Genomic DNA, 20,202 nt, shown 5'->3' with positions numbered 1-20,202 from the left:
CACATACAAAGTTCTGACCACATACAAAGTTATTCTACAAGCCAAAACTTGGTAGTAGTCCTTTACGAGAGGTTGTCGCACAGAGGCGTCGACTGTTTTCTCTTTTGAAGGTAGAGATACGGTGTTCTAGCAATTGGCCCTTGGGCTCTAGATTGAGCGCTCGGGATTCGACCCTTGCCAGGAAGCACTATGTTCTATTCTTGCATGCTCTTTGCTTTAACATTCCATTTTTTCCATAAATACGTATGGTTATCAGCGAACTGTTGAGACAGCCTGGCAATATACGCGTAGCGTGGAGGGGGGAGGGGGGAGAAAGGGTTCGCTCGACAAGCATCCCATTTAGGGTGAGTGGTCCCGCTACAGGAACTGGGATGCCGATGTAGTATTCACCGACATTTAATTGATCCCTTCCCCAGTGTACTTGATCTGTCTAATCTTGCAGATTCTTACGCTTTGTGGAACTGTAAACTTGTGTCGTGTTTTTCTAAAATAATACCTACAATAGTTGGTCTTGGTTTCTATGTGGATCTTCACGTTGACAAGCTAGACATTGGGAGAATCCATGTATTTTGGAATTTAAAGCAGGGATTGTGCCAGTGAAACTGCAGAAGTAAGTAGTAAGAAGTAAGTACAATGGCAGGTTTTTAAAATTGTCTTAAAATGACTTGGCACGTGTGTTCTGACATTGGTTGACATCTGTTGAGACATGTGCGCCTCTCCATAGATCAACAACTACCAGCACCTTACTTGCCTGTCTATAGGCTCCCCGGTCAAAAATGGGGCGACAAGAATGCGGAAAGAGAAAGGAGGGGGAAGGGACAGGAAAAAAGCAGTGGGAAGGAGAGGAGAGGACCGCTTTTCTTCCCGCAAGCCCTTCTCGGCTCGCTTCGCTCGCTGATACTTTTTCGCCCTGCCCCACTTTCATTGGGAGCCCACTCGCAGGCTAACACCTTACAAACGACTCATTTAAACATACACAAATTAAAACTGACGTACGGACCTCAAACAGAACGACTTTATTTAATTAATTATAGACGGGACGCGGCGTACTACATTCATGTTGGAAATTTGAACAATTGGACGAGCGATGATCCAACAATGACAAAGAGTTGTGACTGCATCTGGTACAGTTTAAATCACATTTATTATGTCGATTATTAATCGGCGTCTGATTTTCAAGGATTATGTAAAAAGTTCAAGAATAAAGAGCGATTAAAGTAAGCTAACGGCTCAAAAGCAATTTTGAACCAAAACAGATTTACGTTAGATTAATAATTATAACAGAAGGAATAACGACTGATTTTTATACTATTTTGAAGCGAAACTAATATGACTACAATGGAGTAGCCTGGGAACCAATCGTCTTCTTTCAGAGAGCGTGAAAAGCGCGTGAAAGCTCGAGCACTCACAGATAGAAAAGAGACTTATGCCTGGGCTGTCATCTAAGTTGTGCAATTAGACTACGAGCCCGAGTTTTCTATGAGCGAATAGACAACGAGGCGCAGCCGAGTTGACTATCGATCATAGAAAACGAGAGAAACTCTTAAAGGACAGCAGTCCAAAAACCTACAATTTTACGTACTTATAAGCCAAAATGCGAATAGAAAATAGCGAATAGAAAACAGTGGGAGAACCAATCAGATTCGCGGATTTTCAATAGAATACGGCTGAGTTTCTATTAATTAATTAGAAACCATGGCTAATACTAAATTCCCATCTGTCATTCAGAGAGGATCACACTTATGTAAATGATATGAATACATAAAGGTTTACGGTAGAAGTTACATTTTGTAACCTCGATTATTGAAATGGAAAATAATTTCTTGAAAAAATGTACAATTACAAGAATTCCCTTTTACATCACTCAAAATAATTGACAGTTTGCCATTGTTTGTGGACGACTTATTATTGAAAGCTGCGATGAGCAAGATCAGTGACGTGTTGGTCAGTTGACGTCACTAACAGGATTAAAGGAGAAGTTCACTTCAGAATGGCCAATTATTTTCTTATTTTCTTAACGCCAATAAAACGTTTATATAAAGATATGTTATTCACCAAAATTTTAGCCAAAACTCGACAACTGAACGCCGCCATCTTGGAGCTTGTATTGTATGCGTGAAGTCAAAGAGCTCAGTCTGAAGTTTGGCGGGAAAATTTTAATACTCGAAACTCCTTGTTTCTTCGTAGTGGCTTTTGTTTGTCAAAACGCCTGTTTGTGCAGCTTTATTTTGCTCATTCAGACAATCGGAGCTCCAAAAAATACAAAAAAAGGAGTTTCGACTATTAAAATTTTCCCGCCAAACTTCAGGCCAAGCTCTTTGACGTCACGCATACATTACCAGCTCCAAGATCCAAGATGGCGGCGTTCAGTTGTCGAGTTTTGGGAAAGATTTCGTAGGGTTATAGTGAACGTTGGAGGCTGAAATTTTGGTTAATAACATATATTTGTGTAAACTTTTTATTGGCGTAAAGAAAATAAATGGCCATTCTGGAGTGAACTTCTCCTTTAAACCTGTTACTGGTATTCTTTCTACGATGACGGCCTCAGTTTCATTTCAGTAAATTTGAGAGAAAAAGAACTTCTGAATCCGTCCCACTTTGCTCCTCGTTTATCACTTTTGTCTCCCAGGTATTGTCCGTTCTTTGATCCTGTCTTGCATAGGTCTTCCAGTCTCGCCGATGTAAACTTTGCCGCACTCACAGGGAGTATTCCCTGTGAGTGCAAGACAGGATCAAAGAACACGACCGGGACATCCGACTCGCCTGTATCCAGACCTCCGCCGTTCCAGAGCACACCCACAACACCGGACACTACCCGCTTTGGAATGAGGTAAAGTTTATTGATCATGATCCACACTGGTAAACACGCAGGGTCAAAGAGGCAATTCAGATAAGACTTCACCCTAACAATATCAACAGGGATAGCAGAATTGAAATTTCCGAAGCATGGATGCCCACGATCAAAAAACACACCTCCAGGAGAACGGAACGCAGCGGACCCCTGAGGGAACAACAGCACACCGTAACAGCGAGCGCGAGGATCGAAATGCACCAATCACAGCTGTTGAAACCAACCAATCACAGCGCAGCAGCGTGCTTTATAAGGTTACACCCGACCAGTCGACCTTATCGCCTGATGAAGACTAGCAGTGTGCAGTCGAAACGTCGCGATTTACATCACAGTGACACTACTTTTTTTAAGGTTTTCATTTGTGAGGACAAGTACAAAATAAAATGTACTTTTCGTTGCTGGCAGCTACGTGGGCGGAATGAGCATATAAAAACGAGAAAAGAAATAAGCAACACTGAAACGTAGTTTCTTTAAAGTCGATATTCCCGACAAACTAACCTTGACGTTGATAGATTGATTGATTGCCGGATTTATTCATTGATTCCCTTTTAATTTGAATATGGCAATTCCATATAAAGTTGACAAAGCTTCTTTACATGAAAGCCGTATTGAGACAGAAGTAAAACTGTTACACTAAAAATATGTACGAATAATAAAAACAAGTCAACAGTTCGCTTGCCAAGTGGCCAGTTTTCCTTTAAAAATTGCTTTAGATTCGAAACCTGCACAGCACAGCATTCCTTAATTCTCTATATGAGAAAGAGATTGGAGATTTCATACTGAGTATACTGACAAAATATTGAAAAATGTTGGTTGTTGAAATAAGTAGTATAAATACCTAAATCAAACCAATCACGATTTGACGACGAAACCAAACATTTGATGTTTTGATGTTTTGGAATAAACTTCTTATTTCTGCGGTCAAACCTTACCAAACTCTTCGACATAGATCAGTAGGGGTATCGAATGGTCTTTGCGAGCATTTGTGAGCATGCGAGTATAGCGTTTTTCTTTGCGAGCACGAGCATTGACAAAAGACACCCCTCTGTAACAGACCCAGTGGAGTCTTTATCCTCACCGGGTTTTCGGAGAAAACGTCACTGGGTTGGCTAATTTTCCACTGGGTCGGCTTATCTTCGGCTGGGTTTTTAAATAGGTTTATTCGAGAAAAATATGGCCAGTTGTCAAAAATGAGGGGTTTCTATTGTTTTTACATTATCCCCTTCCCGAAAGTGGCTGCTTTATAGTGGCTAAACTGAAGGAACTGTCTTAGCTACAGAATTAGATACCCCTTAATTTCAACATTCTTTCCACAACTTCATATCTTGCCAAGGTGACAAGCAAAGATAAATCTGTTGAGTCGTATGAGTGCAGAGGCGTAGGAAGGTTTTTTTCAAATGGGGGGTCACACTGTGTCTCACCTAGGTTACTTGTTTTTCGGATGAGCAGTCAGGGTTTTCGATAACATTTTAAATTCTTTAAAGTACCAGATTTAAAGGTTTAACTAACGGGCGTGAGCCGCGAAGGTGTAAACATGAGTGCCGGAGGCATGAACTTCTAGGGGGTTCCGAGGGCATGCTCTCCCGGGAAATTTTTCAAATTGGACTCTCTAAAATGCCACTTCCTGCGTTCCCTTGACCGGAATTGGTTAACCGACCGGGAAGGTCTTTTTGGCATTAACAAATGCTCACAAAAATGAAATGTTTCGAATTTCGACTTTTGCAGTAGCTGTTGTTGTACTTTTATTATCAATTTTTTTGTTTGTTTGCAAAATTATGCTGGGTATGGAAAATTCACACCGCACAGTCACTGGGAAAGCATAAAAATAGCCGAGTAAAATCAAAATATTCGCTGGGCACTGGGGAGACTAAATTTTCACTGGGTAGGGGAAAATAATCCACTGGGTCGGGTTCCACTGGGTCGGGTTCCACTGGGTCTGTTACAGAGGGGTGTCCAAAGGTAGCCTTGCGAGCAACGCAAGCACTTTTCAAAAAGCTACCTCCACTAAAAACCGAGCATGCTAGCACTTGAAAAGTTATGCGGCCACGAGCAAGCGAGCACCCACTAAAATTTTGCGAGCATTCCGAGCAGAAGCCTAATTTTGCGAGCACTGCAAAATTTCCATAGACCATTATTACTGAATTTAAATTTGACCTGTAATAAATTTGATAGTGATTGAATAGAACATATTTCTAAGTGACTAATTATAAAAACAAGCCATACGACTACATTTGCATTTCTCTGGCTCAATATAATGTATTGTAGAGTGAGGAACAAAAGGAAAGTTCGATAAACGGGAACTTTTCCTTCCCTCTTCCCCTCGGGTCAGGAGTGTAGCTCAATATTTTTCACACCGTCCCCGGATTAGCCCCCGAAAAATGTTTTTCACGGGTTCGTAGAGGGAAAGTATGGAACAAACAGTCTGAATGAAACATTGAGAGCAAAATAGAGAAAGACAAAACAAACAAACAAACAAATTTTATGTTCTATCCCTCCCAACACACCCCTCCCTCAAAGCCTCCATAGGGGGATGTTTCCTGCCTGATCTTTTTGCTAGAGTTACCCGGTGTCATTCCTGTAATTATAAAATTTGTGTAGCGTTGAGTCTCCGTATGGTCAAACTAGTGCATAGAGAGAATCGACAACATAATCTGTCGGTCTCGCAAGTCTTTTATCCTTATTTGTACGTGAGTTCCGGTAGTGACGCAATATTCATGGTGATCGTGTGACGGGATGATATAAACCTTGCATCCTCGAGTCGAATATAGTTATTGAGTCTCAAACATGTACAAATCGATGGAAGAGAACTAAAACCCACCTGCATCAACACAAGGTAATTTATATGTTACATATCATTTATATTTACATAGGTCATTTATATGTACATATATGTATTTAACCTCGCTCTGTACACTTCTGATACAACGAGATGCTGTGTCACATCATTGTAAGTAAGAAAAAGAGTAAGAAAACTTTATTTATCCACGGAGTCACATTCATCAATTGATGGTCTTCCAGAGATCCGTGCTCTAATATAATTACAAAATTGAATTTGAAAATAAATAACGAGATTAAATATGTGATATAATTCTTTTAAAACTATTAAGGTCTTTCGATTCTTTGACTTCCACAGGAAGTGCATTCCATGCTACTACTCCGTTATAGGCGAGGCTCCTTTTAAGAAACTCAGTGTTGGGTTTTGGAACACATAGGTTTATATGGCAGCCTCTAGTTTCATAGTGATGAGTCCCTCTAACTGGAGTGAAGTTTCGTGCCAACGAGTGTGGTGCTAGATTATTGACAATTTTATACATAGTTGTTACGTTTTGTTGGTACCAGCGATCTTCTAGTGGCTGCCATCCTAGGTCCTTTCTTAGATCAGCAGATCTGAACTTCATAGCCAGACCTAGTGATAATTCTGGCTGCACGATTTTGTAGTCTTTGTAATTTTGTCCGTAACCCTTTATCACATGTGTGCCAAACAGGCGAGCAGTAATCAAAGTGAGGTTGTATAATTGATTTATAGATTTGATTTAAAGAATCATTAGGGAGTATTTCACGGGTTAACGTTCGCCTTAAGACACCTAAGCCTTTGCTAACTTTTTTACTAATATTAGAAACATGTTCCTTCCAAGTAAGCTTTTCATCTAGGGTGACACCCAGTGACACTGTTGTTTCAACTCGTTTTAGATTGGTATCTCCAATCTTTAGGTTAAGGTCTAAATTTGCATGATTTAGCCTTTTTCTTGAGCCAATTATCATATATTCAGTTTAAACCACATTAATACTGAGGCGATTTGCATCAAGCCAATTTAATTTTCTAGCTGTTTTAGGTCTTCATTCAATTTGAGCTCTATAGAATGGGTATCGATGCCACTTGATGTTATATTGGTATCATCAGCATACATACTTGGAATGGAATAAGTTAAGCAACCAGGCAAATGTATGTATAGTAAGAATAGTAGAGGGCTCAGTATAGAGCCTTGAGGGACTCCACATTTTATATTTTCACGGTTGGATATGTTGCTGGTTTCGTTCTGTATGCAGCTATCTCTGTTTACAGTGTTTACTGCCATTTAGTTACACTCGAGGTAGAAACTCGTGAAGGAGAGGGAGGGGGGAGTGCTAAGATGTTTTAGTTCCAAAGCAATGCTATTAAAAACAATACTATAAGGTGTCTGAACCTTATAACCTGCACCTCTTAACCTTTGAAATGGTAGAGATGAGCGATTTCTTATTGGCTGTAATAGAGGTTAGAGAGGCAGGCGGAAATCTAACCAATCTACTGGAAAAACGTGAACATCACAGGTAAAAAGCGCGAGATCGCCCGCGTTTTCTTCCACTTTCTTTGTTTCTGATTTGAAAGCGCTTGTAAACATCTTACACGAAACAAACATTATTAATTTTGGGAAGCACAAAACAAAATCAAAAACAATTTTTTGGAGTTAAGTTTATCCAGCGACAAACCGGTAAGAAACCAGACTTTTATAGGAAAGCAAAACAAAAAATGAAATTTGTATCAGCATTCTTTTTCTTTTTCCTGATCAAAATCAGTTAATTAAACAACAACAACAATTCATCCCAACTGGGTTTATTCAGCTACTACTGACACTATTAAGTAGTGGCGTGTGTGTGTTTTTAAAAATAATATTTATTTTTAGGTCTTACTAATAATTTTGTATATTTTATTTGTATACATTTCTGGAAACAGAAACACTAACTAACTTACTTATATATTTGTTTACTTACTTACGTACGTACGTACGCACACACGTACTTGCTTGCTTGTTCACATACAAACAAGCTCAGCCATAAATCAACAATATATCGAATTTTCTTTTCAGCCAAATGTAGTTTGCGAGGCAACATAACATTTTACAGTAAATGTTACATTCATAAGCATAAAAAAAAAAGAACGACGTGTGAATGAGAACCATCATATTCATTTTAACGCCAAACTTCTGGTAGGAAAATTGCAATCTGTTATGTTCTGCATTATAAGAAAAACATCCAATTATGATCCGGGTTTAGATACAATGAAATTCAATTAATGTAATCCAAGCATGGTAACACAAAACTAATTCTTATACTCTTCGGTACTTTTTCTACATATTTATTCGAACATGTATTTACAACTGTGGATCAAAATCTTGTAAAGAGCAACACGCCACAGTGCTTTTTACCTATTACTAATTTTCACCGTATAGCGATCAACAGATTGGATTAGCGAAGATTCAACAAAGTCAAATAGTTTTGATTCAATACAGCACTCTGATTACAACTCTTCCCTCCTTTTCCATAAATCAACTGGTAATTGACTTGCTAATACATATGAAAAAGAGATTGGATGCAATGTTGAAAGGGCAACTAAAGGAACCAAAGCTTAAATCTAACAAGCCCAGTTGTCAAATTGAAGCAGAACAGATTTGTGATAAATTATTGGTTATAACTTGAGGCGAAACTAACGTGAGTACAGCGAAGTAGCCTGGGTACTAAGGCAGAGAGACGCGCGATACCTTGCGCTCTCGATCAGAAATTAAAAGAAAAAGGGCTGGTTCCTTTGTTTATCCCGTTGCTGTGAGAACAGCTTAATTTCACTGGAGCGCCTCCATTTGCTTACTGTCAAGCGGCGTTGACAACTATTCAGAATTGACGGAAACAGTTAACTGACCAAACTATAAACCTAAATCGAGAAACAGCAATAAACTGTCTATGTATCAGTGGTAAAAACGTAAAATTAGTCGAGAAATACGACCAATTCAAATCGCTTGGGAGTCAAATTTAAACAGCACTCAGTTTGTTTAAATCAGCGTTCACGCGATCGCGGCAAATGTAGTTCCTCCAACTTGGAACACTGAAAGCTTTGATGAGCAAAGTTCAGTGACATATATATGGGTATTTATGTCACTAACAGGAATAAATCTTTTACTGGTATATATTCTACAATGACGGCCTCAGTTTCATTTCAGTGAATTTAAGTGAATGACCGCTTCTGAAGCGTTGCCACACGGCTCCTCGGAAATCACTTTTGTCTCCCAGGTATTGTCCGTTTAGATTGGAACTGTGGCAATTGTAGTACCACCAGGCGCCTGTAAATGCTACAGCACAGTTATTACTGCTGTATCCCCAATTATGTCTGTCATTATCTCTGTCTTTTGTAGTAAACGCCATGTTATTATGATTTGCTAACGAATCTCCAGCTGTACCTGAATATGAACCCACTTCAAGTCGATACTGCGCCGGCTCATCGCCAATGTTGAACTTGCCATATTTGGCATACACTTTAACTCCGTTCCAGTCCTCCAGTTCCACTCGTAGAGAGCTGGGTCTAGAGGCCGTCAGTCGGTGGATCTTGTCGTTTCCTAACCAGAACTCAGCGGTCAGCTGACCAAAGCCTGCTTTGTAGTCGTTCCATCCCCGATAGAAGTCTACTGAGCCATCCTGTCTTCGCTGAAACACTGTCCAACCTCCACCGTCGGTGCGCATGTCACAGTAGACAGTAAAGTGTCCTCTACCGTCTGGGTTGACAGAGTACAATCCACTTTGATTGTGGCCTGATTTGAGCAGATCTGAACAATCTGACAAAAGATAAGCGCTTACTTTAAATTTGATTTTAAGTTGAACAAGGCGCTACTTGAATTGTTCAGTTATCTTGGCAGATATATAATTGTATGGAAAAAGTTTTACAACTTTTAGAATATTTGATCTCTTACTGTAAAATATATTTCGAGCAAAAAAATACTCCAAACTGTGTGATTGTATATACATTTCGCCGATAAAAAGTTAAAAAATAAAACTTAAGGTAAAAGCTGTTAAAATTAATGCTAAACGTTTTCGATCTGTTCGATCATCATCTGTGTGATTGTGCTTCTTTGCATTTTACTTTACCATGACTTTCTCGAGCTCTCTGATCTACAGCATTAACCCCGCAAAAACCGAGGAAGACGTCTACCATACAAATGGCACCGTAGAAGACATTCGGCGAGTAAAAAGATTATGCGATAAAAATAATCCGCAGTAGACACCAACGAAAACTGATGTGTACGGCGACCTTAATATCGTAACAGATCGTATTAATTTGTGTTTTTTAAAACACTCGGTTGCTAATTATTAGGGACAGTAATCAAAAAGACCTTTCCCATTGTGACTGACACCAGTTGACCACCACAGCAACCCTCCCATTATTTTATCAGTCCTTCATCAAAAACTGAGTTTTTGGCCAAGAGCGGAAATGACAATGATCGAAAATCTTAATTCGACATAGCAAAGATTAAATAGAAAACTACTTATACTTTTGTGGGTATTTTCCTTAAGTGAGATTCCTTACTTTGATGGAAAGTTATGATCAAAGGGAAATATATAAACGGTCTCCCTGTTCCCTTATGCCTTCCTCTCCCCCGTGGGTGTTCGATTTCGCGAAAATCATGCAAAATTGCTCAGTAAATTGTTACTGTATTATTGTTTAGTGCTAGACTTGCATATACCATGACACTTAAGGTATAAGGTACACCGGTTTTGACTATTTCATATTCACTGTATTTAAAGTGCATTACATTTATAAACAAAAAAGATTTATCTTGATCTATTTTTTACTTCCTTAGTGAAACTCAGAACGCTGTTTTGTCAATTTAAAGGTATAGTGGCGGCATAAACCAAAATAGGCCTTATTCGTATTCTCGGTATTGGACTGGAACTAGCTTGCAATGGAGGCTCATGCGGGCGAATATCATTAAAAACAGCTTCATGTCATTTGCATTTGAAAAGATTACCCGCATGAGCCTCCATTGCACGCTAGTTCCAGTCCAATACCGAGAATACGAATAAGGCCTATTGGAAGCACCATTATATCATAAGATAAGTAAATCGCGCATCATTAAGGATGTTGCATTAAAAGGAAAACAGAATCAAGGTGGGAATATTTACCTGCTCCCTCAGGCTTGCTACAAGTTTTTCCATCTCCAGTGTAAGGCTGGTTGCACGAACAATTGTAGGATCCTTCAGTGTTGGTACATGAAGCTGAACTGTGGCAGTCGTTTACACCGCTGACACACTCATCAATATCTGCGGGCATTGAAAAAGGAGACAGAAATGTCAGCTGTGTATCAGTAAGGAAAGTTTTAAGCAAATGAAAGATCATCGCAGTAATGTACTCAACTTAAGCAGTTGAGAAAAGCAAGCCTGAAAAAAAAATTAGGCTTGAATGGGAATCGCACCCATGACCTCTGCGATACTAGTTCAGCACTAAGTAAGGAAAGTGTGATGCTAGTACTCGATCGTGGTTGTCATTTTACATTTCAATCTTTAACACAGCTCTTGGCTATGAGCAAACTCCAATTGTCTGGTTCTAGGTTGGCAGGCAGATAAAAATGAGAAACATAAAACGACGTCAGTCAGTATTCCACTTTGACCCACTTTTCCTCTTCTTTCATAGGAATTTTCAAGCAAATTACTTTTTAGACGCCGTTTCACACTCAATCGGAAACAATTTAATTTACTTTCATTCTATAGTATCAATTACCTGCTAAATTAACCATACGATTCTGTGACCTCACTTACTCGTGGTACCATCTAGATTATATTTTGCAGCCAATGAATATACTGCAACTTTAAAATAACTTACCAACGCAACTTTTTCCATCTCCTGAAAATCCAGCTTTACATGTGCACGTGTACGATCCTGGTGTGTTGCTGCAGACAGCATTGACGTCACAGCTGTGAGAGTTAGAAGAGCATTCGTCTATATCTAAAAATTGATAATGAAGTTAGTAAGTGGCGTGTAAAATCCTTTTTACATCAACTGAAGATTTAAAGGAGCAATGTCATGATATGTGAAGTCATTTTTCTGATTACTCTCAACTTGAAGGAAACCTCAAAATAGTAGTTTTCTAACGTAGATAAACACCAAAAAGTAATACAAAACCGAAAATAACCAAAGATGGTTTCGACTGACGAAGATTAAGAAATATTACGAATGAGAAACATGAAAAAACTTGCCATTTTTTTCAAGATGCGTTGTCCGTTACGTAGCTCCTTTAAATCCAATTGTCAAGTGAAGATGTGTTACCTTAACTTGCATTAGATTAGTTTAGCATTTTCTTTAATAGCTTAATTCTTTAGGACTGTCAAATTTTTTCAAAGAATAAAATCCAACATTTAAAGAAAAAACTGTTGTTAAGTGTAGAGCCTCACCCCCCCCCCCCCCCCAAAAAAAGTTTTTTTTCCAAATTTTGAAAAAAGGATTTACTCTACAATGCTGAAACTTCATCAATCCCTTGCAGAAATTTTGTGTCCGTAAAAAGGGCCGTTGCCATGGCAATGTCATAAATATAAATACAAGCAGGTCTTGCCAAAAATCGTCATTTTTAACATTTTCCCTTATTTTTCCCAGTTTTTTGAAACAGAATTGCACGATTTGTTTATTTTTACATTCCATAAGCATTCTGGCTTGATGTTCCTGCGTTAGAACACCGACTACAACATCTTTCAAATTAAGATGTATTTGTTGTTTTGTCAAAGTTAAATAATATGATTCAAGTGAGTTAAAGTAAGCTAGAGCAGTCATGTATAAAAGAAATGCTGCATTGTTCCCTATTCCCGTTGGCAGAAAGAACACAGATCATATCTAACGTAACCGATTTTATGTAATTTTGAATTTGCATAAAGTATCGCGTTTAATACCTTTGAACTGGTTCAAAGGTATTAAAAAGCAAGTGAATGGGGAAGCCAAAAAGTTTTTTGCAATGTTTCATGCAATATTAGGAAAGCGTGCCTTTTTACGGACAAAAATGGAGTTAGTAATAGGTGGTTTTCACTGTCGCGCCGCGTAAAAATAAATCCAAAACTATTGAGTAAAAAAAAAACAAGAATAATACAAGCTGTAGAAAACTATTATATAAACTACTTGTCCAAGTTTCAGGTCTGTTCGTTATTCCGTACTCGAGTTATCCGTCAAATTGTTTCTCGCAAATTTAGAGAGCACAGTATGGAACCGCCATGTTGGAGCCCAAGCAGTTGGGCTCCAACATGGCGGCCGGAAATCAATGAAAACATCTGGCATTAAATACTGCTACAAAGAGCGGTCGGATCACCCTCATGAACAAGTTAATATTCACATAAACACTTATCACTAAACCTCAACTGTTCAGATTGTTACAAATTGCAGAATAAGGCATTTTTTTAACAAAACGTGACAGCCTTCTGGCGGCCATCTTTGATCTCGTGTGGCGTGAAACTCCGAAATTCAAAATGCTCTTTCTTAAAGATGGCGAATGCTATCGAGCTAAAAACCCTCAACAAGATATATATTAAGAAAGTCTATTAGGCAGTGAAGGATAAAAACTCAGGGGTCTTGCGATTTTGGGTTTTAGAATTTTGATGACGTCACGTGAAAACCAAGAATAATCCTTTGATTTATTTTTAGCAACATCGAAAAAGGCCGCCGTCAGTCTTAAAGGATGGATTTAGGACTGTGTAATCCGGAATATAATTTTTAAATCCTTTTCTTTGTTGTTGTTCCGTCAATATGAGGGAGTAATTTTGCTTGTTCTTACAGCACAGTTTTAGCAAAACTGATAAGGTATCTCAACAGTGTGTATCAACTTACCTGGTTTGTGGTTGATCTTTTCTTGCAACTCATTGAACGTTTCATTGAGTTCTTTTATCTTTGAGCAGGCTGAAATATAATAGTAAGCGAAAGGTTAAAATCGCTTTAAAACTTGTTAGAATAGGATTATGTCTGCCTAAACACAACTGTAATGTAACAAGTCGAAGGAAAGACCGAAGAGCAAATTACTAACGCGCCAAGTCAGACGTAGCTACTGTAATCGACGTCATTTTGCTAAGATATCTAATGCTCTTCTGCTAAAATTTCTGCTCTGAATCACTGCTACTGACCAATACATGTAAAAAGTATCAATATATTGTTTCCCTTGAGACCGGTGATAAAATACACTAAGACTGATGTTGAGATATTGAATTTTATGTTTTTTGCCGGGCAGTCTTGGCAGCAAAATATAGTCAAACAGCAAAGCCGAGAGCATTTATTTCACATTACCCTTGCCACGAGAATTTTATGAATTTTCAGGTGTCAGAACTGATGTTGCGTATATTTACCTTTGCATTCTTCCATTGCTTTTATCTTTTCTTCCTGCAATTTCATACTTTCTTCCTGTTCTTTCATCTTTTCTTCCTGTTCTTTCATCTTTTCTTCCTGTTCTTTCATCTTTTCGTCCTGTTCATTCATCTTTTCGTTCAATTTTCTTACGGTTTCTTCTAATACTTTTGTCCTTTGTTTTAGCCGTCCTCCTTGCTTGGCCAGTACGGGTTTTACATCTTCCATTAGAACCATGAACAACAGCAGACAAGGCAAAAGAACAATCTTCAGATGAGTGGCCATTTCTGTGGAACAAACAAAACGTTTTACATCGTGAGTGAACGCCATTTTCTTTTTTAACGAGAATGTATAACACGCATTAAAATTCTACATTGACTGCACGCCCTACTCACCCTGAATGTGCGCCAATATTCACTGTAAAAGTAAAGGAAGCGTATGTTTCAAAGTTGCCACTTAATTTTCAAACGGTGGTCCAAACCTGCAAAGAATGAATATACGAACGATTGGTCAGAAACCATGTACATATTACACATCAAAACATAATACAAGACACACAGAGAAAGAAAAAAAAAGCAAAAAGAGCACTAGAACATACTTCGCCTTTGGCTGCTCCAATACAATGTGGTCTTCTGAAAACGAGCACTGGCATTAAAGAGAACAATGTTAGGGGTGAAGATGACATGTAGTTTGCCTATTGGTTGTTGATGACTTCACGAAATGTATCATTGGTTGCCTTGAAAATGCTCTGACTACTGACTGTTGCTAAAGTGAAAATAATTGCCTAGCAATTTTACCGGCGGTTTAAACATGTGATCTTGTCGGAGGGAAAACTATTGTTTTTAAAGTAAAAAACCAAGTCCAATGCAAAACTTTCAAAAATACACGCTTGCGCAGATGATTTTCGAACTGGAAAGCGTAAAAACGAAAGATTATAGGGGAACGTCTTGCCTGGAGGCAATGTCAACCGGTCATTACAGTCATTGCGCGCGCCTCTAAAGATTAATGGTTTTGCACATGATGGTTGCCAAGCATAAATTCTATTTTAAACGCCATTAAGTCTGATACAATTCTTCAAAATGTTGTTATTCTCACATCACAATGCTTGAAAACGTCTTCGTTCATGATGAACGAATTTTGCTTCCCTCAGGCAGTGGTCTTCAAACGATTGCTTGTTGCGCTGGAAATTCAGCTGAGATACTCTGCCCTTATTTCTGCTCAGATAGATATTTTCCAGGCTACTAAAAATTATGCTGAGATATAGCTATTCTGCTCACAATTCCAATTAGTTTCCTGTTCCGCTGTCAATTCTTTCCGGCGCAGATGTATCTTTTCTGCTGGAAATTCTGCTCAGATGTTCCTATTGTACTCGTCATTCTGCTTAGACAGTAATAGCTCTTCTGCTGAAATTTCTGCTCTGAATTACTGCTATTCCATTCGCGTTCTGCTCAGTTAAGTATCGAAAAACATTTTCATCTCACAAATATTACTGATTTGAGAGATATTTTCGTTTAAGCATTGCTGTTGATTTTCACTCGTGAAAAGGCATTTCTTTACTACTGGTGAACTTCAAACTGGATTATCACTTTTTTATTATTATTATCTTAAATGGATACAACTAGAAGCTAACTTACAAAAATAAAGTATTGGGATACCAAAACCGAATCAAAACAAAACAAAACGGCAATCTTTTTACTTACTAATTATTTTAAACCTGAAAACAAAATACTTGAAAAACACAGGGTTGTGGCTAAACAGCAACATTTATTTTTGCGGGGTATCGCACGATTTACGTCACCTTACATGTGTACTACCTTTGCGTCGTTAATAGTGGCCTTCAGTCATCTTCATCTTGGTACGACTCTCTCGTCGAACGCTTTTTCCCGTTTTCCCTCAATAGTCGAAGAATAAGTTAAGGACAAGATCCATATTTTATCACAGCGGACAAAGAACGCATTGAATGTCAAATTATGCCATAAAGACCGCGTGACGTTCTTAAGTTATCAGTCGAAAACACGGTATTATGAATCTAGAATACAAGAAACGCATACATTTAATTATAATTTATTGGGTGCGTATCGAAAAGTGCCCAAACAATGACCCGGAAAATTGAAAATCAACATCTTCGCTGCTGGAAGCAACGCATTTAATTTTGGAAGTATTGTGGAAGTATTTATTTATAACTAATTAATGTTATGAATGAATAAACACTAAACAATGGACAAAGAAATCATTTCCTTAAAAAAACTTTTTTTTAAAAAACCCATAAGTTTATCGTTCAAAGCAATTTTCGTTACACTTTTAAAAATACATGCTAGTGGATCAGGAGATACCTTCACGCAAACAAAAACAACTAAGCATAAGACAAGACTAAATCCGTCTCAACAGTGTCTCAAGTCGGGGCGCATTTCCAATTTTTATTTAAAGCTTAGATCATGTCAACAAAATAAATAATAGTAATAGTTGAAAACTTCGCTTTCTTTTTCCGCGTTTCAAAAAAAAAAGCGCCATCTACGGAAACAAGTTTTGAACTGCTTGAAAACTGGCTGCGCGTGTTTTGGTTATTTGTTTAAAAACTAGAAATAATATATATATATATAGAAATATATAAAAATAATATATATATATTTGTTTAAAAACTAGAAGGTATTTTAGCTGGGCAGGAGGCACTGACTACGCGATACGGTACGTGGCTTTAAAGAACGAAGAATAAAATTAGTTTCTGTGTACCGATGGAATACCCACAGCTCCACAAAATGTCGGCTCAATGTCAGGTGGCAGCCGTTCAGTTGAATCGGCATCAAACCTTTCTTCGCTCTTTTAAAAATATATTACAGAACTCTCATTTTCTGTAATATTATGCTCCATTCAAGTTTCTTTGTAAGGATTATTAAAAATAATGTTTTTCCAGTTTCAACAACAGCACTCACTTTCACATTAAAACTCCTAGTATATAATTTATCCTTAAAATGATGACACATTCATCGTGGAAGGAACAAACAGACAAATTCTGCATTTATATTTCAAAATATTTAATTTATAAGATGGCTGCCCCGCGTTTAACCTGAAATCATACCCTCCCTCCCTACTACTGCTGCGGGGGAAGGAGGGCATGATACATTTGCTTGTCGAAAGTCATGTAAAAAAACCAGATTCTGGTTTTTTGTCTGATTGGTCGAGAAACAATACTCAATGGAGCGGTGTGGACTGATTGGTTGTCGTATTTCAACGAGACTTCCGGTCAGAAGCTGGTAATGGCAAAGACGAGTCACGTTTACCTACGAGGACGAGTTCTTTTCTACGTTAGCTGAAGCCCTAACAGATTTCAAGTGTAACTCTCTGAAGGCAGAACAACTAGAGTGAGAGACAATACGTAATAATTTTGGTTTCGTGAAGATGTTTTTGTTGTTCTTCGAAAACAATATTCCAGAGATGTTGGAATGTTTACAAAAGCGACCGATCCTATCTGCCGTTAAACAGTTCTTGTCGGTGAATTCCTTTTTTTACGTGTGTAAGCTGAAATAAAGGGACGGCATCCAGTACAACTGATAAATATATGTTCGCAAGCGCCATCTCACCTTGCTACTAAAAGCATTTTTATCTCAACACGGCGAAGTTTAAATACAGGCTGTACATATGTACAATTTTTCTCCAGACGTTTTTCACGCCTTGTGGAAATCCGAGTCTCGAATTTGCCGCCAACTACAGAGTGGTTTGACAGTTCGACGACACATTAGTTTATTTAAATTAGAGGGCGGCTTGCGGCCGGTTAAATAAATGTATATATCAGGCGTTCTTTTTTCCCTCTCGCTTTCGTAAAAAGAAAAAAGAACGCCTTATCGCAGGTTACCCCGCGTTTGGTATACGTTTTATTAGATACCTGAAAGTAGAATCCCTCCTAAAGTTGTAACTTTCCGGAAATAGCGAGATAGAAAAGTTTCTCCAAACCCAAACGAAACCAGGGCCGTATAACCAGACCTTTGGCATAGACGAGGCAAGATCTTGCTAGGACATTCTGAGGGTATGCCCTCCAGAAAAAAAATAAACTGCTCTTTTTAAATCATTTTTCATAAGTTTTTTCTTGAAAAATCAATCTTGTTAAACTGGGAATTATTTCCCAACTAAACATATTTTGTTTTTAATTTTGGGTTCATCAAAACGAGCCAAGTGCCTCGTCTTGCTTCTTGCTAGCGGTTACGGCCCTGGAAACGCAACTTTAAATTTACTGCAAAAATAAAGTAAGACAAGACTTTCGGAAATATACGCTGGAGAAGATATAGGTAGTGTACTAAATGGTAGTAAAGTATTAATGAAATGTCTTGCTTGTGCTGGATATTCTGCTGAGATACTCTGCTCTTATTTCTACTCAGATAGATCTTTTTTTATGAAAACTATGCCGAGATATAGCTAATCTGCCCTCGATTCTAATCAGCTATATCTGTTCTGTTCTCAATCCTTTTTCAGATATTTTCTTTCCGCTGGAAATTCTGCTCGGACGTAGCTACTGTAATCGACGTCATTTTGCTTAGATATCTAAAGCTCTTCTGCTGGAATTTCTGCCCTGAATCACTGCTACTTCATTTGCGTTCCGCTTAGTTAAGTATGGAAAAACATATTCATCTCTTAAGTGTTATTAAAAAAATATAGAAATATTTTCGTGTAAGCAGTGCTGCTGATTTTGGCTCGTGATATGGCATTTCTTCATCACAAGTGAACTTCAAGCTGGGTTACAAATTTTTCATCATTTTTTAAATGGAAGCAACTAGAAGCTAACTTACAAATTAAAGTATTGGGAAACCAAAAACGAAACAAACCAAAAGAATACGGCAATAGTTGGTAATTTTTATTTCTTGATACTTACTTATTGATATCATTGTTTAAAAGTGATTGATTTTTGTACAACGAAATAACCATTGTTTACTCTTTATTTAGCTTTTCTTGTCTTGATTTTCGTTTAATTCAGGATTCGGAACAAAATAAATATATACAAGTGCAAGCAAAAATTTATTCAGGCATGTTGATCAAAAGCAAGATATTTATTTTATTTAAAGATATTTTACTGCACCCGCGGCGAGCTTTTATAGCCAAAGAACTAGTTAAACATCAACCGCCCAGTTGTAAGTTTTTTTCCAGCTTGCTTGTTTTAAACAAGACTGCCGGAAAGTGAAAGTTCAAAATCGTACTTACTAGGATGTCTTCTGTGAGTCGAATCCTCGTATGACTCATTCGGATTTCGTCAGCGCTCGACTCTTTCACGAAGAAGAGTGATAAATTTACATTCAATAAGTGAGTACATTTCAGTGACGACGTACTCAGTTTTCAGCGAGTTTTACTCTGCGGTGGAAGTTTTTGTTAAGTGTTATTGTCAGAGAAAACCGGACAGGAGAAAAGCATCGAGGTCATGGTCATTTTTAAGGCGTTCAAAATTCCCTTAATGAGCTTGAACCAAATTTGAGTCATTTTCAATCGACTGTTTCACCAAAGTGCGGCAGTTTATTTGAAAAGTAAAATCATTCCTCGGTAGTCTTTTGTGTTGATATTAAAATACAGACTAATTAAAATCGGTATCTAGAAGTTAATCGGAGTTAGCGGCGGCTGAAACTCCATTACAATTTTAAGTTTAGCAATTTCCTGCCAAATATAAAAGGACCTAAAAGTAGCTTCGTTGACTTTGGAATAGAACATCGAAAATGTAGTATCATTAACAAACTGTGTAAACATTTCAAATCTCTAAATAAATACCCGATAACTTCTAAGGCACGTAGCAAAATTTTCCGCAAAAGTTAAATTGTGGTTCTTCGTCACGCTGCAGGGTAAAACCAGACTGCATTCTTAGTTCGCTGGAAACAAATGATGCAAAGGCAATCGAGAATCCTTCAGTTAACTGGCAGATTATATCGCCCAGCAAAAAATAAAACAAATAGGAAAATAGACTAAATGGAATAAAGAAAAAAACATGAAGGCTAACGAGCCTGTAGGTCAAACTAAAGCGGAATGAAATAAATTATAAACGATAATAACGAACGACGTTTCGGAGTCGTCATGACACCATTTTCAAGTTCAAAAATGAAAAGAATAAACTGTCAGAAAAAGTTCGCTTAAGATTAGCATAATAAATATGCAATGTCACGCAAATAGTTTGGCTCGGATTGAGTCTGATTGGACATTTAGAGATGGTGACAATTCTCTAATTACTAGCATTTCATGCACTAAACAATCAAACTTATTCTTGCACTTCTTG

General features: G+C 37.9%; 1 protein-coding gene and 1 pseudogene across 2 annotated transcripts in view; both read right to left on the bottom strand.

Moving 5' to 3' along the window:
* Positions 1 to 20,202, bottom strand: part of LOC144659292 (uncharacterized) — a 141,518-nt pseudogene that overhangs the window by 100,650 nt on the left and 20,666 nt on the right. The gene's annotated exons all lie outside the window — the stretch shown is intronic.
* LOC144659681 (fibrinogen C domain-containing protein 1-A-like) lies at positions 7,438 to 14,573 on the bottom strand. The gene is made up of 7 exons (XM_078520172.1): positions 14,560 to 14,573; positions 14,357 to 14,442; positions 13,964 to 14,248; positions 13,455 to 13,523; positions 11,472 to 11,594; positions 10,775 to 10,912; positions 7,438 to 9,429 (listed from the first exon to the last, which is right to left on the bottom strand). The coding sequence occupies exons 3-7, from the start codon at positions 14,244 to 14,246 to the stop codon at positions 8,792 to 8,794; spliced, it is 1,251 nt and encodes a 416-aa protein (XP_078376298.1). The 5' UTR covers positions 14,247 to 14,248; positions 14,357 to 14,442; positions 14,560 to 14,573; the 3' UTR covers positions 7,438 to 8,791.

This window comes from Oculina patagonica, chromosome 7, assembly GCF_052425735.1.
Source record: "Oculina patagonica isolate OP01 chromosome 7, crgOcupat, whole genome shotgun sequence".
Taxonomy (NCBI): Eukaryota; Metazoa; Cnidaria; class Anthozoa; order Scleractinia; family Oculinidae; genus Oculina; species Oculina patagonica.
This window is presented reverse-complemented; position numbering and strand designations above follow the sequence as displayed.